At 40.7% G+C, this 23,907-nt stretch overlaps 1 protein-coding gene across 1 annotated transcript; it reads left to right on the forward strand.

Moving 5' to 3' along the window:
* Positions 1-51: 51 nt before the first annotated feature.
* LOC110767458 (putative disease resistance protein RGA1) lies at positions 52-3,899 on the forward strand. The gene is made up of 3 exons (XM_021971002.2): positions 52-3,142; positions 3,441-3,536; positions 3,642-3,899. Exons 1-2 carry the CDS (start codon positions 163-165, stop codon positions 3,500-3,502), a joined length of 3,042 nt encoding a protein of 1,013 aa, XP_021826694.2. The 5' UTR covers positions 52-162; the 3' UTR covers positions 3,503-3,536; positions 3,642-3,899.
* The last annotated feature ends 20,008 nt before the right edge of the window (positions 3,900-23,907 follow it).

Here is a 23,907-nt window from a genome sequence, read left to right on the forward strand (position 1 = left end):
CAGCCTCAGCATTATAAAACTAGCTGGGGAGAAATGAGAATGCCTACGACAATTCCCAACACCACATACCTTGTTATCATTTGCATTAAAAGATTTCTTCCTTTCCCTTTTCCTTTCCTTTTCCTTTTTCTTCCACTAGAAATCCAATTCTAGAGCAAACAAATGGCTGAAGCACTCATTTCCGTGCTCATAGAACAATTGGCCTCAATCATCCAAAAACAAGTACAACAAGAGGTCAGACTAGTTGTGGGTGTTGAGAAAGAAGTGGCAAAACTCACCCGCAATTTCGAAACTATTGAAGTTGTGCTCAAGAATGCAGAGGAGAGGCAGGTGAAGGAGATGGACGTGAGACAATGGCTGGAGAGGTTGAAGGATGTATCCTACGAGATGGACGACGTGTTGGACGAGTGGAGTACTGAAATCCTAAAACAACAAATTCAGCAACAAGAAAAAGAAGCTGGTAATGCTGGTAGTACTAATACTACCAAGAAGGTATGTTTCTGCATTCCTGCCCCTTGGTTTTGTTTTGGCCAAGTCAGTCAAGTAACTCTTCGTCGTGACATTGCTGTGAAGATAAAAGAACTAAATGAAAGATTAGCTCTGATTGCTAGTGAAAGGCAAAACTATAACTTGCAATACACGAAAAGAGAAATTGAACAAATTGAGCGAGAAAAAAGTTCTTCTTTCGTTGATAAGACATTTGGTCGAGTCGACGAAAAGGACAAAGTAGTAGAAAAGTTGCTGAGTGGCAGTGGTCAAGGAGAGGCGACCTGCCTTGTCATCCCTATTATAGGGATGGGAGGGATTGGCAAGACAACTCTTGCCCAACTTGCCTATAATGATGAAAAGGTTCAAGCCCATTTCAACAATAGAATATGGGTTTGTGTCTCAGATCCTTTTGATGAGATCAAAATTGCCAAAGCCATCATTGAGGGTCTGAAAAAAGAGACCCCAGCTTCAAATGAGTTGCACACTCTAAAGTCCATTATACATGAGTCCGTTAAGGGCAAGAAGTTCCTTCTTGTCCTAGATGATGTGTGGAACCAAGACTATAGAAAGTGGGAACAATTAAAGCTACCTTTACAAAACGGGGTTGTGGGTAGTAGAATATTGGTGACCACACGAAAAGAGGAAGTTGCGAGGATGGTGGTGGGAGCATCCACTGATATTGTCAATTTGGAGGTGTTGAGTGAGGAAAATTGTTGGGCATTGTTCTATCACATTGCACTGGCTGATAGAGAAAAAAATGAGTCTAAAGTGTTAGAATTTATTGGTAAAGAAATTGTCAAAAAGTGCAAGGGCCTGCCCCTTGTTGCAAAGACATTGGGTGGTCTCATGCGCTACAAGAAAACGAGGAAAGAATGGAAAGACGTTTTGAATAATAAGATATGGGAGTTAGACGGGGTTGAGGAACAAGTGTTCCAACCACTGTTACTAAGTTATTATGATTTGGCCCCGGCAATCAAACGTTGTCTTTTGTATTGTGTTATTTTTCCAAAAGATTATAACATTGTTAAAGATGAGTTGATTGAGTTGTGGATGTCACAAAATTATCTTAATTCAATTGGAAACAAAGAAAAAGAAGTGGTAGGCGAAATGTACTTTGATAACTTAGTAATGCGCTCTTTCTTTCAAGAATTTGAGAAAGATGAACTTGGAAATATAACGCAGTGCAAGATGCATGATGTTGTGCATGACTTTCTACAATTTCTAACTAAGAATGAATGCTTAGTTTTGGAGGTTGAGGGTGGTAATACTACTAAGAGAAGAATGGAGTTTAATGGAGATAATAAGTTTCGTCATTTGACATTAATGTTTGCACCCGAAGGTCCACTAATTCTGAGTTCCTTGTGCAACTGCAAGAATTTACGGACTCTTGCAACTTTTGATTCAAAGATTACTAGTTTTGGTCTAGAGTTAATTTCACAAGTAAAATGCCTTAGAACGTTGAATCTGAGTCGTAACTCCTTGAATCTGAGTCGTAACTCCCTGAAAGAAGTTCCAAATGAGGTTGGAGAATTGGTACATTTGAGGTATCTTGATTTGTCCTGGAATTATGGTTTGATGAAATTGCCAGACACTGTGCGTAATTTAATCAATTTGCAAACCTTGAGACTCATTGGGTGCAGTGATCTTGAAAGATTACCTGAAGGCATGGAAAAGCTGATTAACTTGCAGCATCTTCATGTTATGAATTGTGTTTATCTAAAGTTGCCTAAGGAGATTGCAAGGTTAACAAGTCTACGAACGCTAGATGTAGTTCACATCCATGGCGATGATGACGTTGATAACAACAAAGAAGCATTATTCGAGTTAAGTGATTTGAGAAACATGGACCAGCTTCGTGGGAGTTTCCGAATAGAATTTCTGGAGGATCTCAAGGACGTGAGGCAGGCCGAGAAAGCGCATTTGGTGAACAAAAATTGCCTTGTCAGTCTGGAATTCGCGTTCCCCTTTCCTAGAACAACGCATCACATCGAGGAAGGAATAGTGAATGCCTTACAACCACATCCAAATCTAGAATCCTTATCTATTGAATTATACAGTGGCACCACACTCCGGCCCCATTGGATGACGTCGTTAAACAAATTGAGAAGCCTTTACCTCAGAGATTGCATGTTTGTTGAGTTTGTGCCTCCTTTGGGGAGATTGGAGTCCCTTGAAGTACTAGAGATATTCCATTGGCAGAGCTTGAAAAAGGTAGGAGTTGAGTTTTTGGGAATAGATGGAACAATAGAAACACAAACATCATCGTCGTCATCACTTATTTTATTCCCAAGTTTGAAAAGACTTGAATTCGGGTTTATGGACATGTGGGAAGAGTGGGAAGGAATGACAGGGTGGAGTGAAGAAGAGGATTCTCAGAAGACAATTACAATAATGCCCTACCTTTCTTCCTTAGAAATTACTTATTGCGAAGAGCTTAAAACACTGCCAAACTTCTTACAAAATACACCACTGAAGGAGTTGGTCATCAACGACTCTCCAACACTTGCACAAGGTTGCCGAAAAGGCAGAGGAGAGTGGCCCAAAATTTCTCACATCCCAAACATCAAAGTTGGTTTCAAATTTGTACAAAAAGACGGAGTTTACCAAATTGATGATGATGAGACGCCAAGTGCCGCTTCCACCTTTTCTTCTGGTAATGTCTATTAAGATTTCATTTTGTTAATGTCTATCTATATTATTCATTTATCATCACAAATTTTCTTCTTTTCTTTATGTTTATTTTTTTCTTTGGGAAATTCCAAACTGATGATGAAACAAATTTTTTAATTTGGCTTTAAAAAACTCACATGCGGTGGGCGCAAAGTAAAGACAAATATAAAGTCATTGGATAATGTTTTTATTTTTTAAAATTTTGCAAATATTTTTTAAGAGGATATATAATATAATATAATATATTTTTTTAATGGTTTGAAATTCATTGGGTTATGTAGGTATTAAAAAATTTCTCAAAAATTGTCTCGGGCTAGGCCTGGCCCTACCTAGCCAGGCCTAGATCCGTGCCAACAACCCCCATTTCCGAATTCCAGGTATGTAGTACTCTACTGCTTATACGATGAATGTTGTGCATAAATTTTATCTGTCATCTACACTTATTGAAGTTGAAGAAAATTTTGATTTTCTTATGTCAACAGCTGAAGGTATTTTCTGGCATGCAAAGAGGGAAGTCTCATTTGAATTCACACTTTGAAGATAATCGTGTTGGAAGCGCGTACGTTGTATAGTAGGGAAAATCATTATAATATCCGATATGTATGTATATGCAATAATTCAATCATGAACTCTGTTGAGATGTTTTATTATATTATGATCTATGTTGTTATATATCACTCTTATCTGAAATATCAGATAATATGTACAGTATACCCAAGAATTCAATCATCAACTCTTGTTTTCAATGCCCATTTGCATTACTTTATGATGTTGTTTCAGTTCCCAATTATAGTTTCACCTCTACCTAAGCTTTCAATATTTTTTATTACATAACTAATTAATGTACATTTCAATGCATCTCCAGATTTTTTTTTATTGTTTACTAATTAAGGCATTTCCCCCCTTATCTTCAAGTTGGTTCTTTGGTTTGAAGTTTGCTATTTCCAATCAATTCAAATACATAATGTATAATTTATGGTTTCTGAAATACTGGGAAAGTTCACTAAAATTTGAGATATTTTACATAGTTATGAAGATGAACCATTACCTGGGTGGGTACCATCAGGTTCCGATGACGAATCGAACATTATCTGAAAGTTGGGATGAATATTGTTGGCGAGTCCTAGTCCTATTCTATTTGGGTTTTATTTATTTTACCTTTTGTGTAGATATTATGTAATTAGGATTCCACTTATTTCCTAATTAAACCCTACTAGGGTTTGTAACCTGTAATATAAATACCTCCTTTCGGAGAATGAAATATATCTGAAAATATTCTACCATATTGTTTGACTTGGTATCAGAGCCGACTTTCTAGTGACCTGTGTGTGTTGTGCCCACCCGTGTTCTACTCTGTGCCCTAATTTCTTTTTAGGGTTCTTGTGCCGTGTTCTACTCTGTGCCCTATTTTTTTTTAGGGTTCTTGTGCCCGTGCCTATGCTGTGTTTATCGTATCTGCTTTGTGTTGTGTTTGTTTCCGCTGCTATCTATCATGGGTGATGATTCCATAGTTGTGACTGGTCCTAGCGCCTCTACACCGAAGGAGGCACGTCCCTCACGTGATTACTCTACCCTGATTACATCTGACAAATTGGATGGCTCCAATTATGCCTCTTGGTCTCGTGGTGCGCGTATTACGATTACTAGTTGTCGTATGGCAAGTTGGATCAATGGGAAGAAGCCTGCTCCGTCTCAGGACTCCGCTGACTATACCGAATGGGAAGAAGATAATTGTCTGGTGCAGTCATGGCTTCTAAATTCCATGACTAAACTAGTTCGTGCCTTGTTCGAACGTGGTGATACTGCTTTTGATATATGGGAGGCTGCTCGGAAGACCTATACTGTGACTCAGAATAGTTCTCGTTTGTTTCAACTCCGACGGCAATCTATCCTTATAGGTCAGAATGGTGAATCTGTGAAAGTGTTCTATGAAAAACTTCATGCTATCTGGCAAGAGATTGATTGTCTGCGTCCGCATGAGTTTACTTGTTCTACTGATGGGGCTCGTCGTCTGAAAGAAATTGAAGCCGATCGAGTTTATGATTTTCTTGGTGGGCTAGATCCACCGTATGATGGTGTTCGTAGCCGTATTCTTGCTCTTAGCCCTGTTCCACCCCCTCTCGAAGCCTATGCCATGGTCATGGAGGAAGATACCCGTCAGTCCGCTATGCTTGGAGGAGGATCGCTGGCTCTTAAGGTGGATCCAGCACGTCACCGACCGGTCGCCTCGCAAGTAGCGACCGGTCGCCCGCCGCAAAAAAGGTTTGGATCTTCTGCTGGGTTTCGTCCTTCTGCCTCCACCTCTCTTGAAGGTCCGCCTAAGTGCCGCCATTGTAATGGGGATCATTACTCTGAAAAGTGCTTTAAGGAGCATGGTTACCCTGATTGGTTTGCTGACTACAAAGCTCGTATGTATGGTCCCAAGGCCACTTACACTGTGACTCCTGATGAGGCCCGTCCTCCAACTCCATCTGCAAATCTGTGTGCTTCTGATACTATGCCAGGTATGGGTTCTACTACTTGGATAATTGACACTGGTGCTTCTGATCATATGACTTATAATGATAAAATGTTTGATGAGTTGTTGCATAACCCTCGTGACCCATATATTACTAGTGCTAATGGTTTACCTTCCCCAGTTACCGGTGAAGGTACCATCCATCTTACTCCTTCTTTACCCTTATCTCATGCACTCTTGGTTCCCAATATTCATTGCAATTTATTATCTGTTGGGCGTTTACTTGATACACTTAACGCTTCTGCTACCTTCTATTCTACCCATTGTTTTTTCCAGGATCTCAGGACTCACGAGAAGATTGGGCATGGTAAACGGATAGGGGGGTTATATTACTTACAGTTGCCGGCTGCAGCAGTTCGTGATTGTGTCGCTAATAAAGCTCTGAGTGGCAGTGTCAAGGACAAGCACCAACTTTGGTTATGGCATCGTCGCTTAGGACATCCGTCTTTTGGTTATCTTAGACATTTGTTTCCTTCATTATTTAGTTCATGTGATGAGTCTAGTTTCAAATGTGAGACTTGTGTAATGGCCAAGAGCCACCGTACTGTTTTTCCCTTAAGTAATAATAAAGCTGCTTTGCCTTTTGAGTTAGTACATTCTGATGTCTGGGGTCCTGCTCGTGTGACTTCTCATGGTTTCCGTTGGTTTGTGACTTTTATTGATGACTGCACTCGTTTAACATGGGTGTATTTGATGAAGACTAAACATGATGTTGTCTCTATTCTTCCTGACTTTTGTGCCATGGTGTCTACTCAGTTCCGTGCTCGTGTTAAAGTATTTCGCACTGATAATGGCGGTGAATATGTGAATCATACCTTGGCCCAATTCTTTCGTGATCAAGGTATCATTCACCAAACTACCACTCCTTTTACACCTCAACAGAATGGTGTGTCTGAAAGGAAGAATCGCCAGTTACTTGAAGTTGCTCGCTCTCTGATGTTGGATATGTCTGTTCCCCATCACCTTTGGGGACATGGTGTCTTAACTGCCGCCTACTTGATTAATCGTACTCCTAGTCGGGTTCTTGATTTCAAGACTCCACTTGATGTGTTATGTGCTCTTACCCCTCCGGTTTCGGTCTCTAAGTTACCTCCGAAGGTCTTTGGGTGTGTTGCGTATGTTCATGTTTACTCTCATCAAAGGAGTAAACTTGATCCTTGTGCTCTCCGCTGTGTCTTCATTGGTTATTCTACGACTCAGAAAGGTTATAAGTGTTATCACCCGCCTACTCAGAAGGTACATGTCACTTTGGATGTCACATTTCATGAAGAAGTACCCTATTATGTGTCTCCCTCCTCTTCAATTCAGGGGGAGAGGGGGAGTGAATTGAAGAGTTTCGAAGTGAAAAATAAGGAAATTTTTCCAGAACAGGATGAAAACGACCGGTCGCCCATAGGAAGCGACCGGTCGCTCGCGTCGAGCTGGGACTACAGTAACGATACGAGGGAAGCGACCGGTCGCTGTGAGGAAACGACCGGTCGCGAACGAATCTGTCTGGATACGACCGGTCGCGTAGAAGTGGGCGACCGGTCGCTAATGAATCTGCTTGGAAGCGACCGGTCGCACATAGGAAGCGACCGGTCGCCCGCGTCGACGAGCGATAACAGTAACGATACGAGGGAAGCGACCGGTCGCGAGGAAAGCGACGACCGGTCACCAGACCAAAATTGTGGTTTTTTCGAGCCTCTCTCAGAAGGACATAACAGTGATATTGGCGACTCTCGTACAGATGAAATTGATAATATACCCCCCTCTGCCCTGCCATTGCCTCAATCAAGTTGTGATAATGAGGTACTTTCTAGTGATATGCCTACCTATTCTTTGCCCCCACGTACTACCCGTGGGAAACCTAAAGTACAATATTCTCCTGATATACATGCCAAGTCTAAATATCCCATTAACCATTATATGTCAACTCATCGTTTATCTAAGTCATATGCATCATATTTGTGTCAATTATCTAGTGTATGTGTGCCAACTAAGTTGCAGGATGCTCTATCTGATCAAAACTGGGTAGATGCAATGCATGTTGAGATGGAAGTCTTGAACAAGAATGCTACTTGGGAGTTAGTTCCTTTACCAAAAGGAAAAAAAACAGTTGGGTGCAGATGGGTGTTTACTTTGAAGCACAAGGCTGATGGTTCCATTGACCGTTACAAGGCAAGATTGGTAGCAAAAGGGTATACTCAGACTTATGGAGTGGATTACACAGAGACTTTTGCTCCGGTAACTAAGCTCAACACTGTACGCGTACTTTTATCCTTAGCTGCTAACCGTGACTGGCCGCTGCTACAATTTGATGTCAAAAATGCATTCCTCCATGGTGATCTCAAGGAAGAAATATATATGGATCCTCCGCCAGGTATCCCTGTGACTTCTAAGGAGGGTGTGGTGTGCAAGCTACGGAAATCCTTGTATGGATTAAAGCAGTCTCCAAGAGCGTGGTTTGGAAGATTTGCTGCATCTATGAAGAAGTTTGGATATGTGCAAAGTAACTCTGATCATACTTTGTTTCTGAAGCGTCATAAAGGTAAATTAACTGCTTTAATTATTTATGTTGATGATATGATTGTGACTGGAGATGATCATGTATAGTGCTGTTTTCGGTTCGGTTACCGCACCGATCATGTTGAACCGGTTACCGTCCGACAGCCATCGGAATGGACGGTTTGGCTACCGCAACCGGTTCCGCAGGCTGCGGTTTACCGCACTGCGGTTGAACCGCAATGCCGGCCGGTTCGGTTCGGGTGTGGGCTTACCGCGAAGCCCAATTCGTTTTCAATTTCAAGCCCGTTTTGTAGATTTTGCTTCATTTTCAGGCCATATTTTGTTTCAACTTTCAAGCCTTTGTTTCACCTTTCAAGCCTTTGTTTATTATACTAGTTTTTAGGCCACCTAATTTTTGTCATTCACAACTTTTGATTTTCGAGCATCAAAATACTTGAGTAAAACTTAGCAGTTACAACTCTCAAATACTTGAGTAAAATTGAAGTGCAATGAAAACTTTAATAAGTTACAACCCAAATAGAAAATGAAGTGCAATGAAAACGTATTTAAAATTAAATTACAACCCAAATATGAAATGATTAATGAAGTGCAATGAGAATATTTAAAATTAATTACAACCCAAATATGAAATGTGCAATGAAAACTTAAATTGTTACAATACAACAAATTTTGAGCTAAGATGTGGAATCAAATCGAGGAGGTAGTGTTGTAGAAGTTTGAGTACCGGCCACATCTAGTAAAAAAAACAAGTAAAACAAGTAAATTATGTTTATAAAAAAACATGAATGTTAAAAAAATAAGATAGAAACATAATTTATTTAAAACAAAATAGTAGATTATGTCTTACTTGTTTCAAGTGCTTCAAGTTCTTTATAGAATGCAAGCTCTTCATCCGTTGGTTCCTTGTAGAAGCAAAATTCATCCGCCCTAAGCCAATCACTAGTACACACTAATGCCTCTACCATTTTAGGTGTCAATGAACTTCTAAAAGGATCAACAATCCTCTTGCCTAGGCTAAAGGCATTCTCACTAGCAACGGTTGAGCTTGGGATTGCAAAGATATCCTTGGCAATCTTTGAAAGAATTGGATATCTACTCTCATTGCCTTTCCACCAATTCAAGAGTTTGAAACCTTTGGTAAAAGGGCTTTCAAAAGGGTCGGTCAAGTATTTATCCACTTCATTGGATATTTCCACAAGTTGTTCCTCCTTCCTTTGTTGCACAAGTTGATGAAACATTTTGGTTTGAACATCATCATAGCCTTCAAGATCATTGCCAACATTCTCATCTTCGCCTTCATTCATTGGTTGGCTCACTAAGCTATCCGCCCCTCTATACTCATTATACAAATTGAACAAGCATGTTCTCACTTCACGCACAACCTCATCTATCTTGTTTTCTTCGGCCTTGAGATTTTGGAAGCTTATCTTAAGCATTTGAAGTTTAAATCTTGGGTCTAACACTAATGCTACAAAAATCATCTTGTTCACACTTTCAAAACTCCCCCAATACTTGTCAAACTTCTTCTTCATTGATGAAGCCACCCTTTGCAAGACCGGATCTCTAGGATCACTCATTTTGAGTTCAATCTCAACTTGTAAACTAACCAATTCATGGAAAATTATATTGGATGTAACCGTTTTGGTTGCACTTAGTTTCAAGGTTGTGTCATAGAATTTCTTAAGAAAGTGAACAAATGAGATTGACTTCTCCCAATCTTCATTACTCGGAGGACCCACTCTCTTCATCCCATCCTTATCTATCTCCTCAAAGTAAGCTTGAAAAGCTACATTTTCCGCCACCATCCTATTGAACACAAGCTTGTACTTGAAAGCACAATCAAGCATTTTATAAGTTGAATTCCACCTTGCCACCACATCCATTGGCACATTTGCCATCCCATCTGTTTGTACCATATCTGACCCTCCACTCATACAACGACACGTGGATCACTTCAGCTCACCCAAGTACCCAAGGCCTCGAACAATCGGCATCGGCTACCGATGGCATTGTCTCAAAGCCACATACAGCCGCTACAGGCCCAACACAGCCTACAATCAGTATCCCATACCGATTCTACAGAATCAGCCTCGAAGCACCCGCCAGAAATATCTAAATACTCGTGTCAACCTCATAGGGCCCTCCCACGAATCCCACATCGGAAATGAGTACTAAGAGCATACAAGATGCCTCCTATAAATAAGCCCCTTCACTACAATACAGGGGTAAGACTTTTCAGCTTGACTTTTATACTTCTATATGGTCAACAGCAAGAGCTCTTAAAAACAATCTTACTTGAGCATCGGAGGGTCTTAGGCTGGTTCCACACCGGTTCCATGGACCTCACGAGCTTCGCTTATCTTCTATTTAGGATCGGCATCCAAGGACAGGAAGAATTGGCATCCAACATCCAATCGATCCCTCGATCGTCCATCCCACTTGTAAGTTGCACTCATCTCTATCTGTTCAGATTTAGCGCCAACAGATTGGCGCCGTCTGTGGGAAACGACACAAAACGCTATGTCGTTCTCCTTCACGAGTGCTCTCGGCACCCTTTTGAGCCATGCCCTCGGCACCTCCTACAATCGGCCTTCGGCGCCCTTGCATCATTCGGCGCGTGCGATGTCTTCACATCCCCCCAATGATTCGGTATCTGCCTTCGGCCTTCGGCGCCCTTGCATCATTCGGCGCGTGCGATGTCTTCACATCCCCCCAATGATTCGGCATCTGCCTTCGGCCTTCGGCGCCCTTGCATCATTCGGCGCGTGCGATGTCTTCACATCCCCCCAATGATTCGGTATCTGCCATCGGCCTTCGGCGCCCTTGCATCATTCGGCGCGTGCGATGTCTTCACATCCCCCCAATGATTCGGTATCTGCCATTTGCCATCGGCCTTCGGCGCCCTTGCATCATTCGGCGCGTGCGATGTCTTCACATCCCCCCAATGATTCGGCATCTGCCTTCGGCCTTCGGCGCCCTTGCATCATTCGGCGCGTACGATGTCTTCACATCCCCCCAATGATTCGGTATCTGCCTTCGGCCTTCGGCGCCCCTGCATCATTCGGCGCGTGCGATGTCTTCACATCCCCCCAATGATCCGGCATCTGCCTTCGGCCTTCGGCGCCCTTGCATCATTCGGCGCGTGCGATGTCTTCACATCCCCCCAATGATTCGGTATCTGCCTTCGGCCTTCGGCGCCCATGCATCATTCGGCGCGTGCGATGTCTTCACATCCCCACAATGATTCGGCATCTGCCTTCGGCCTTCGGCGCCCTTGCATCATTCGGTGCGTGCGATGTCTTCACATCCCCCCAATGATTCGGTATCTGCCTTCGGCCTTCGGCACCCCTGCATCATTCGGCGCGTGCGATGTCTTCACATCCCCCCAATGATTCGGTATCTGCCTTCGGCCTTCGGCGCCCTTGCATCATTCGGCGCGTGCGATGTCTTCACATCCTCCCAATGATTCGGCATCTGCCATCTGCCATTTGCCATCGGCCTTCGGCACCCTTTGCATCATTCGGCGTGTGCGATGTCTTCACATCCCCTCAATGATTCAGCATTCGGCCATCGGCATCAGCCTTCGGCCACCAGCCTTACCATGCTGGAGCAACCATGAATGCTAAAGCAGCGACATGTAGAAGATAAATCCTTGCAATATAATATTAAGAAGAAGAAGAAACACATGGGCCACCCTATCTTTTCTTGACATGCCTTACCGTTCGGCATATTCCTTGGAAAGCATTATTGGAGAAACTTATTATTCTTGGGGTCAAGAAAAGCCACGTGCATTATTTCCAAGAGATAAAAGCACATTTTCTTATCTTATACTTTAATATATTTATAAGCATGGGATTCAATAATTCCATATATTATTCAAGTGGCTGACATAAACCATGGGCTCAATCGGTGACCCAGTCACCTTCAATTCTTCTTATTTTAATACTATTTTGTCCTATTGGCTATATAGGAAAAGCCAATCAGAAAGTGACTCAATTTGCATGGCTTGCATGGCTTGCATGGCTTGCGTGACCAAGAGTGAAACCACCATCTACATGCCCCCAACTAGCTACCGAACGGTAGCCATGCCAATAGCTTTCTCAAGACATCCACTTGGTCAAAGATTCTGAACGGCAAATAAATAGCTCCTGTAGCGCATGTCAATATTCAACCCCTCGAAGTGCACTGTGCGTCTTCAAATCGCAAGCCCTTACCGTTCGGCACCTCGCTTCGCATGGCTTCCATGACTGTGGGAGCAGCTTCCGTTCAAACCAAATATGGCTGTCACGTTGCATGGCAAACGGAGCAGAAATCTATTCCAATCTAACGGATGCCCACGTGCATCCCCACCACACCATGAGCTGTCAATTGCCATTCGGCAATTCAATGGAATACCCATGCAGTGGACAATGAGTCAAGGGATCGGCATCATGTCGTTCAGCACCAACTCAACTTGACTGAATTTCTTATGGCAAGTCATCCCACCGGAGCAATAAAATCTCCCATGGCTATCGAAGTCCATGCACTTGTACAGAATCAATGCCTCTGGCTGTGTACACCATGCCGATGAATTGCTCTAGACACCCAACCGTTCGGCAATCCCACATGCCTCACACTAAGGCTGAATGGCAAAGCACAGAATGGAAAACTCCAAGGTAGCCATCGGCACCGCATCCTCCAAACAAATTGACTGGCCAAACCATGAGATTGCTCACGGCACCCAAGAGGCTTAAAGAGCCCACCTTCATACCGTTCGGTAGCCTTTCCCTATCAACCCACTGGGGGACTTGGCCCTTTATCTGTCGTTTGGAAGCTTTTGATTGCTACCGTGTCTTTTTGCATTCTACACTCATTGCTTGGAAAATCTTTCAAAGGGAACCAAACGGCACCCAAGCCCAACATGCATATTGAAGATGACAATTACTGATCGGCATCCATGTCAGTGATTCCTTCAAGGCACCCAAAGACCCAAGTCAAGGATGAAATCATCATTAGCAAATCCAGCTGCCGTTCGGCACCACCCATGCTCAAACAACCACAAAGCTCCGCTAATCCACCATGTTGGCCACCCATGTGCTGAAGACAATTAGCCATCGGCAATAGCCATACGACGCGAGCGTTGCCTACGGCACCCCGTCAGCATTTGACACGAGCGATGCCTTCGGCACCCTGTCATCATTAGGCAGGAGCGGAGCCTTCGGTACCCTGTCATCATTCGGCAGAAGCGATGCCTTCGGCACCTAATCATCATTCGTGCCGTTTCCTTTTCCAAGCTCACTCGCTCGGGCACTTGGGGGACTACATACCACCATCGGCAGCATTGAGACCATCGAGTCCGGATCAGAATGCCGAGGACAGATTCAAGTCCCCAACCGAGAAGCTTCTCAATCGGTAACTTGGGGGACTACTGTTTGTACCATATCTGACCCTCCACTCATACAACGACACGTGGATCACTTCAGCTCACCCAAGTACCCAAGGCCTCGAACAATCGGCATCGGCTACCGATGGCATTGTCTCAAAGCCACATACAGCCGCTACAGGCCCAACACAGCCTACAATCAGTATCCCATACCGATTCTACAGAATCAGCCTCGAAGCACCCGCCAGAAATATCTAAATACTCATGTCAACCTCATAGGGCCCTCCCACGAGTCCCACATCGGAAATGAGTACTAAGAGCATACAAGATGCCTCCTATAAATAAGCCCCTTCACTACAATACAGGGGTAAGACTTTTCAGTTTGACTTTTATACTTCTATATGGTCAACAGCAAGAGCTCTTAAAAACAATCTTACTTGAGCATCGGAGGGTCTTAGGCTGGTTCCACACTGGTTCCATAGACCTCACGAGCTTCGCTTATCTTATATTCAGGATCGGCATCCAAGGACAGGAAGAATTGGCATCCAACATCCAATCGATCCCTCGATCGTCCATCCCACTTGTAAGTTGCACTCATCTCTATCTGTTCAGATTTAGCGCCAACACCATCCATCCTCATCTCCAAGGCATGGTCCCTAAAAGAATCTAACCTTGATGGGGATGAGTGAATATATTTTACACAATTCCTTATCCCCTCGATTGAGCTAAGAAGCTCCTTCAACCCATCATTAACAATCAAGTTAAGGATATGACATGCACATCTCAAGTGCAAATACTTCCCATCAAGTAAAAGGTTATTAAAATCCTTCATCCTATTTCCCACATACACAACCGCCCCATCATTTGCCGAAGCATTGTCAACCGTAATGCTAAACAATTTTTCAATCCCCCAAGCATTCAAACATGCACATAAAGTCTTGCCTATGTCAATACCTTTGTGACTGGTGATCTTTGTGAAATTGATAATCCTTTTATGCAAATTCCACTCACTGTCCATGAAATGAGCTGTGACTACCATGTAGTTAATGTTTTGGATCGAAGTCCAAGTATCAGTTGTGATACTTACCCTGTGATTACCTATCACACTCATTATTTTGGCCTTCTCAACTAAAAACAAATCCCAAACTCCAGCAGCTATCTTTTGTCTATTAGGGATCTTGAATTTAGGGTTTAACTCATACACAAACTCCTTAAACCCTCCACCCTCAACATGCCTAAAAGGGATCTCATCCCTAATGACATACCTCACACATTTGGCTTCACACCTTTGTTGATTAAAGGTGTGGGGAACCAATTGTGCTTGACCGCCTGATCGGTGCATATTTACATATCATTTTGTACCCTTCTAGCTTATGATTTGGTTATGTTTTTGAGTTAAACTTGTGCTTTTAATCCTTTTTGTGTTTATCTTTCAGTTCATTGAGCTTTAGGTAATAATGAGGGCTTTGGATAGTAAATGATGCAATCCATGCATGTTAGGGCCTAATTTGGATGAATGGATGAAGAGCTTAAAGACAAACTCAATTTTGGCTACAGTCCCCTGCCAGCTCAGTTTCGTAGGTCATATTGCAAGCTTTGTTTCAGCAATCTACATAGCTCGGATGAGGCCACATTCTTCATGAAAGTTGCTCCAATGGGTGTGTACTATAACATATCCCAAATTCAGCCCCATTGGATAAATATGGAGTCTGTTACCTAGCAAACACAGAGCCATGCTCAGGATGGATTTTATCAGCGCGCAAAATGAGTTAGCAATTTGTTTTGGCCTTAACTTCCTCCTCCGACCTTGGATTGGCCCAAATGATATATGGCTGGAAAGAAGACATTCTGAACTTCAAGTTTGAGTGCTTAAAGTCTTAATTTGCTTAAGGGAAGCCCAATTCGTAAGCCCTTGAAGTTGCTGGTCATGCTGACCTCAGGATGAGCTATTATTTCTGGTTGGAAGCTTGGTCATGGTGACATGAAGATGAGCTAGGGCTGCTGGTGGGATTTATTAGTGAAGTGCATCAACCATTTCAGATTTTATAATGGAAGTGTTGTATGCATTAGTGAAGTGCATCAACCATTTCAGATTTTATAAAACAAGTGTTGTATGCATTAGCCATACTTAATTCAGATTTTCAGCTTCCTTAGGCCTATATATAGTGAGGTTTCCCAAGCTTGTAAACACACCCCAAGGGGGGGAGCACTCAAACACTTCTCTAGAGCTCCCTTCCCTTCTCTCCCTCAAATTCTCTTAGTTTCTCTTTCTAGTTTTCAATTGTTATAATGAGATCTTTGTGCTGAAATTTTCCTTTAAGTCTTTCCAAGTTCTACTTTAATTTTCATTGTTATGTAAATTCTTTTCTTTAGTTTCAAGTTTGATTAGTTTCCAAGTTTCAATTATGATTTTTGTTCTTATTCATTATGCTTATAAGTTAATATGCTAGTTTGAATGATTGATCACCATTTAGGCTTGCATGTTAGCTATCTTGGTTTGAATTAAGAGTAGACACCATACTTTAATTCGAATTGAACTATGAATAGGAAGAGTATGTATGGACATTCGACAACAGGGATTAGATACATGCTTGGTTGTTTAAATTGTTCTTCTATGCTTAATGGGTTCCTAATGCTTAATTTTAGGTTAGACAACAAATGATCAAATTAGGGAATTAGGAACACAAGGTTATGACCACACACCATGGCTTAATCATACATTAGCTAGAATCAATCCGTTAATCTAATTGAACTTGGGAACTTATCTGCTTGAGTTAGTTATTTTCTTTCTTCCTTGTTTTATTTATTTCCCTTCTTTTTCATTTCTGTTTTGTGTAGGGAAAATGAATTGAATCATTCAATCACCAATCCTCGTGGGATCGACCTCGCACTTACATACGCTATACTACCGAACGGTTCGTGCACTTGCGAGTATCACAAGTTGAGGATGCAACTGAATCCATTTTGGTGAAGCTGTATCTACACAACAAGTTTTTGGCGCCGTTGCCGGGGATTGGCAACATAGTTTGGTTCTATTTCTTTTCCCTACTTGTTTTATTTTTATTTTTCATTTTCATGTTTTTCTAGACAATTTCAAGTTTTAAAGTTAATGACGTTAATGGACAAGTTGTGTTTGTAGTCCAACAGAAAAGGACAATTGCCCAACAAGCAAGAGAACTGGGTTTAAGTCCCAGCTTACACAACCCATTGGTGCTTGTTGCTTTGAAGCATGGAATTGGATGTGTGTTGATTTTCCTTTTCATTTTAGTTTTTATTTCCTAATCCTTTTAATTCCATTTCAAGTTTGTGTGTTTGTTTTAGCAATTTATGATAGCTTAATAAAAATGGAGAGAGATGGCAACCTCAATCATAAGAATGGGAAGTGTGGAGCAATGGGAGAAGTCGCGACCTCCAAGTGCATCACATTCGACCTAATCGCTTCAAGGGGGAGCATTTCAATCCTTTCTCTTCTTTGAATTATGTTTATTTCCGTCATTGTTTTTACCTTTTGGTCCGCGCTAAATTCTTTGTTTTTCTATGCTGAATCCAACCATATAAAGAACGTAAAATTTGGACTTACGGTTGGAAAGTTATAGCCTAAAAACGGAACAGAGGTCGAAGCTGAAAAACATAGAAACGAATCTGTCCAAATGGTGATAAACGGGTGATAGAAAGTGCTGTTTGTTTTTTTTTTTTCTTTGGTTTCTTGGTTTAGTACAACAATTTATGTTGTTTGTTTGAATTTGTTTACAGTACTTAGTTCATTTTTGTTTATGGTTTGTTGTTTCATTTTATCTTAATTTGTTTTTATTTCTTATCTTAAAAATTAAAATAAATAAATAAAAAAAAAAAAAAAAAGATTTTTCATATGAGCCGACTTATGGTAACTCCAGTAAGCACTTCCGTCAATACAGTGTCTAGGAGTTCTTTAGGCGACACCTTCGGTGTCTAAGAAGTTTGGGTTTTAAGCGGGACCATTGTGACCCCTCCAACCTTCCCGGATCCCCTGGCTGTGTTTTCTGAGGCCCTTAACTGGTCATCCGTGAGTTGCTTGTATATTCGTGTGTTTTTAAATTAAGTTTTATTTATTTATTTATTTTCTTTGTTTTCTTTTCTGTATAGTCTTTGTTTTTGTTTTGTTAAGTTAGTTTATTTATTTATTTACGTGGTATTGTTAGTTAGTTTATTTCTGAGTGTTAAAACACATTTTTATTTCAAACGCTGCATTAAAAAAAAAAAAAAAAAAAAAAAAAAAAAAAAAAAAAACTTCTTCTTCTTCTTCTTCTTCTTCATCTTCATCTTCATCATCATCATGGCTTGCCTCTATTTTCTCTTACTTGCAGAATCTGCAGCAGCTCGACATGGTCCTCATTTTTCCTCTGCAGTGCTTCCACGTGCTGATTGGCACAGTAGAGACGCTTCTGCAAGTCCGCCACCATAGCCTTCAAGGAAGCTATTTCCTCGCTCATCGCGGCACACTCCCTTGTCCTCGCCAGTAATCGCATGCCCAAATTGGTAGCGGAGACCGCGTGGAGCACAGTTAAATTGTGGGACTCCTCTACCGCTGCCTTATCAGACCTCTGTGCCACATGCAGATGATCTGTCGGAGTGAGCTTGCTGCTAATCATGCCTCCTAGCAGCACTGCTCTGTTCGACAGTGCCTCAGAAAAGTTCGGTATTGCCTCAGCAAAGTTTGAGGCCGTGCCGTGATGATATGAAGAGTTTGGAAAGACAGTGTTTGGAGGAGCCCTTGTCTGGGCATTCGGTGGTGCAAGTGAGAGCTCAAGGTTGAGATCATCAAGGTGAGTGCATGAGGATGCCATTTTTTTTTTTCTGTTTCTGGATTTTTTGATGTTTTTCCTTGAGTTGCAGGAAGAAATGCTGGGTATCATCCGCTTGCAGAGGTGTGGTTTAAATAGACATATGCTGATGAGAGAGAGCCAACACCATTTCGGATTTCCCGGGCATGCTCGACCTAATCGCTTCAAGGGGGAGCACCTTTACTTTCACTTTACTTTTCTTTTTTCCGTGTTTTCTGGTGTTTTATTGTTTTGCCCGTTACTTTCATTTTCTAGAGCTTTGTGTTTTTGCCTTTCCCTTTCGGCTATCATCTTTATTTTATTTTAGTTAGGGAACTGTGCTTCCATTTCCGTTTGTCGTCTTCGTTTGATTTAAGTTTGGAAAGTGTGCTTTCTTTTCCGTTTTCTTTTTCCTTCTGCAAATTTACTCTTTTATTTCCAAAACAAAATAAAGACAAAAACAACCAAAAAAATAAAATAAATTAAAATAAAAACATCAATAATGCAGTAGAAGTCATTTCTTCACAGTGCTCGGTGTCTCGACCATTGGAGCTTTGAGTTTGGCCCTCTGGCTGTCCTCTTCCTGGGCTTCATGCACAGCCTCTTGGGGCTCACCACTTGAGCTCCCAAAGATCGCAATCTTAGCTTGAGCGTAACTACTCTCACGATCTGCTTGCTTGCGTTTACCCGGTCGGTCTAGGTCTTCCAGCTGTTTTCGCATGTCGCGAGAGTACAACTCTACCATCTTTGATAGGTTTCTATTCTCGTCCCGCAATACTTCTAGCTGGTGTCGATTCACCTCCACTATCCTTGACCTCTCCCTTTTCAAGCTTTTTATAGCAGTCTGACACTCCTCAACCATACTTCGCTCCGCCGCCAACTGACCTTTCAGCACCTCTACCTCATGGGACTTCGCAAGTAGGCGATGACCCAAACTTGCGACTGTTGCCGTACTCTGCACGCTCAGTGCCAGGGCATCGCTCACGACCCGGTTGTCATCCCTTGTCCCCAGAACACGTATATCTTTAGGAGTCACTAAATTTCTAGCCACTCCAATGGCAACATCGTTGTCCAGGAGTATTGAGTCAGTTACTGTCACAGGCCCCCGTGCGGAAGCAAAGTAGGGCATCCATACTGGTGCCGCTGCTTGGCCTCGTGTCTGAGTCGGTGGAGCTAGGTTGAGATCCAACGAAAATGGGTAGTTAGAGGCCATTTGATTTCTCACTCTCTTTTCTTCTTTCTTTCTTTTCTCTTTTGTGTGTTTCTGAGTTTGCGTTTTTTTTTCACCCTTTCTTATAGACTTAGTCTTTGACAAACCCTAGCCATTACAGCATCTGAGCATTTTCTGAATCTCCAAGCATTCCTTGAGTCCCACAACCTTCTCGCCTTCCAACCATACCCAACTCATTTATCATGACGTGTCTTTTCTGAACGAACGCGTTCAGTAAAGTCTTCGCGCCTTTCCATGAGCCCGTAATTTTTGCTTGTGGAGTCTGCGGCGCCTCTATGCGTCGACACGTGTCTCGCCCTGTCTGTTGGTCCCTTACACTGAACCGAGACATCATGACCCATGTTAAAATCCCGCTCTTTGTGTTGCTAATCACGGTTCGATAGTTTGTTTTTACAAAACTAAATAATAATAAAAAGCCGGAAATGTAAACAAATTGTGGGTCGGGTTTCACTTTAGTTTGGGTTTCAAAGTGGGTTAAATTCACCGTGGTTTGTGTTTCGAAATTGTGGGCTTTGGGCTTCAAAATTTTTTTGGGTTTCAGAATTGTGTGATTAGGGTTTACTGTTTCATTTTTTTTTTTTTTTTTTTTTTTGTTTGTGTTGTAATTTTTATTTTATAATTATTTTGTTTTTCTTTTCTTTTGTGATTTTGTGATTTTTTTTTATTTGCTTTAATACCTTTCATTTGTTGTTATGACATTGTTTGTGGCTAATTTTTAAACATTGATGACAATGCTCATTTCTAGGTTTGGGGGTATTGGAGTTTAGCAAGTAAACTTGGTTTTTCTTAAATTTTTTTAAAAAATAAAAATAAAAAAAAAATTAAATTTCTTTCTTGTTTTGAATCTTGTTTTGTTTAGTCACTTTCCGAACACATTTGATGAGATTGTGATAAATGTTGCATGACTTAAATAAAAAATTGAATTTTATTTTTTATTTATTTTTTTTCCTTGTAAATTTTTATTGTAAAAAAATAATAATTAATTAATTAATTAATTTGGCATCGTTCTAGCATGACATGTTCGAAACCTTCTTTGCACTTGCCATTTGTTTCATAATTTTCCAATTAAAGGATTTGCATGATCTAAAGAATTGTATGAATCATAAATTAGACTTATTTAACCAACTATATAAAGTGAGCTTTTGAGCCTTGTACTTCAATTCATGAGTGTTATATACATACTCTTATTTTCTTGTCATCAAAGTTGTTGATCTCATTATTCATTGATTTGGTTGAACACTTAAAAGTCATTCATTCTTATGCAATTTGATTTCATGACATTTAAGAAGTGATATTAAGGCCCTCTTTGGATCGTTTGTGCCTTTCAAGCTAACCTTATGCATGCTTAAGCATGATTTTCCATTGTTAACCATTTTGAGCCTACATGTAAACCTTTTCTTTCATTTTACCAATTATATTTCCTCACCTTAGCCCGAAAAACAAGAATTTACCTTTATAAGGAACTCATGAGCTCTAATTCGGATGTGTTTTTCATGCTAAGTTTGGGAAGGGATATTACATAAAGAAAAAAAAAAATTCACTCAATTGGTGAAAGAAAAGAAAAGAAAAGAGAAAAAATTGTGATAAACTCGTGGTTGAATGAAATTTCATTTTTGGGTTTCATTTTTGGGCCTTCTAAATAAATTGGTGTTTGTTCAATTCAAGGAAAGGAGTATGAATAATTGTAAATGAAGGTATAAGGAGTTTTGATCGTGTAAAAGAAAAAATCTAATCGTGATGATTCGAAGTCTTGTAAACAATTGTTTTATGCTCTTATATTTTGAGTTTCTTGGACTTTGTTTTATCCATACCCTTCATTTCTTACTCACCTTACACCCTTGGCCCCATTACAACCTATGCTAAAGACCTAAATTGATCTTAAATGTCATATGGTTGAATTGCATGCATTTTCTTACTTTTAAGTGTTTGGCATCCTTCTTGAGATCATATTAATGCAAGTTCTTCATCTTTCTATTTCGAGTTAAGTCTTTATGGTTTAACTCTAATCTCATGTTTATAACTGAGTGTTGCATTATAGCCCTCTTCTGAGTGATTCATTTGTGAGAGGACAACTTTGGTGAGATTTGAAGTTGAATTTGTGCTTTGTATGATTTTTGAAATTGTGTGAAAACTAAGATTGGGGAATTTGTTACATTTGGCTATCACACTACCACACTTTGAGCATGTTGTGTTTTGAACTTTGCCGCCTTGTAAATAATTTCTAAAATTGAGTTTTTATTGTTAAAATTTTTGAGTCATGTGCATGAGTCATTTCTCTTCAGAAAATGTTCGGAAAGATTGTTTTGAGTTGTATTTTTATTTCTTTTATTTTTGTTTTTGTTTTTGTAATTATTTTTGTTTTGGTTTTTGTTTTTGTTTTTGCTTAAGGACTAACAAATCTATTAAGTTTTCTAACCATTTTGTTTTGTAGAGTTAGAAAAACGTTTGTGGGTATCGTATCTGTTAAACCCTCAGGAGACACAACTCCTCCTACTAGGGATGCCTAGAGGTTTAAAGGCTTGTTGCATTCGCTCAATGCAATCGAGTTACCTACGAAAGTGGTCTAGTTAACTTCTTGTTTTGTTTTAAACTTTGTTTTGTGTTGTTTTGCTCGAGGACTAGCAAAATCTAGGTTTGGGGGTATTTGATCGGTTGCATCCTCAACTTGTGATACTCGCAAGTGCACGAACCGTTCGGTAGTATAGCGTATGTAAGTGCGAGGTCGATCCCACGAGGATTGGTGATTGAATGATTCAATTCATTTTCCCTACACAAAACAGAAATGAAAAAGAAGGGAAATAAATAAAACAAGGAAGAAAGAAAATAACTAACTCAAGCAGATAAGTTCCCAAGTTCAATTAGATTAACGGATTGATTCTAGCTAATGTATGATTAAGCCATGGTGTGTGGTCATAACCTTGTGTTCCTAATTCCCTAATTTGATCATTTGTTGTCTAACCTAAAATTAAGCATTAGGAACCCATTAAGCATAGAAGAACAATTTAAACAACCAAGCATGTATCTAATCCCTGTTGTCGAATGTCCATACATACTCTTCCTATTCATAGTTCAATTCGAATTAAAGTATGGTGTCTACTCTTAATTCAAACCAAGATAGCTAACATGCAAGCCTAAATGGTGATCAATCATTCAAACTAGCATATTAACTTATAAGCATAATGAATAAGAACAAAAATCATAATTGAAACTTGGAAACTAATCAAACTTGAAACTAAAGAAAAGAATTTACATAACAATGAAAATTAAAGTAGAACTTGGAAAGACTTAAAGGAAAATTTCAGCACAAAGATCTCATTATAACAATTGAAAACTAGAAAGAGAAACTAAGAGAATTTGAGGGAGAGAAGGGAAGGGAGCTCTAGAGAAGTGTTTGAGTGCTCCCCCCCTTGGGGTGTGTTTACAAGCTTGGGAAACCTCACTATATATAGGCCTAAGGAAGCTGAAAATCTGAATTAAGTATGGCTAATGCATACAACACTTGTTTTATAAAATCTGAAATGGTTGATGCACTTCACTAATGCATACAACACTTCCATTATAAAATCTGAAATGGTTGATGCACTTCACTAATAAATCCCACCAGCAGCCCTAACTCATCTTCATGTCACCATGACCAAGCTTCCAACCAGAAATAATAGCTCATCCTGAGGTCAGCATGACCAGCAACTTCAAGGGCTTACGAATTGGGCTTCCCTTAAGCAAATTAAGACTTTAAGCACTCAAACTTGAAGTTCAGAATGTCTTCTTTCCAGCCATATATCATTTGGGCCAATCCAAGGTCGGAGGAGGAAGTTAAGGCCAAAACAAATTGCTAACTCATTTTGCGCGCTGATAAAATCCATCCTGAGCATGGCTCTGTGTTTGCTAGGTAACAGACTCCATATTTATCCAATGGGGCTGAATTTGGGATATGTTATAGTACACACCCATTGGAACAACTTTCATGAAGAATGTGGCCTCATCCGAGCTATGTAGATTGCTGAAACAAAGCTTGCAATATGACCTACGAAACTGAGCTGGCAGGGGACTGTAGCCAAAATTGAGTTTGTCTTTAAGCTCTTCATCCATTCATCCAAATTAGGCCCTAACATGCATGGATTGCATCATTTACTATCCAAAGCCCTCATTATTACCTAAAGCTCAATGAACTGAAAGATAAACACAAAAAGGATTAAAAGCACAAGTTTAACTCAAAAACATAACCAAATCATAAGCTAGAAGGGTACAAAATGATATGTAAATATGCACCGATCACCGCCCATAGTGACATTTGTCAAGATCGATTGAGTTCTATCTCCACTCTCAAAAA

This window comes from Prunus avium, chromosome 3, assembly GCF_965620075.1.
Source record: "Prunus avium chromosome 3, drPruAviu1.hap1.1, whole genome shotgun sequence".
Lineage (NCBI taxonomy): Eukaryota > Viridiplantae > Streptophyta > Magnoliopsida > Rosales > Rosaceae > Prunus > Prunus avium.

Bases quoted from the DNA above. Each gene is read 5' to 3' on its own strand.
- LOC110767458 (XM_021971002.2), top strand. From the start codon at position 163: ATGGCTGAAGCACTCATTTCCGTGCTCATAGAACAATTGGCCTCAATC. The intron at 3,143-3,440 runs GTAATGTCTATT...TGGGTTATGTAG, and splicing joins CGCTTCCACCTTTTCTTCTG to GTATTAAAAAATTTCTCAAA.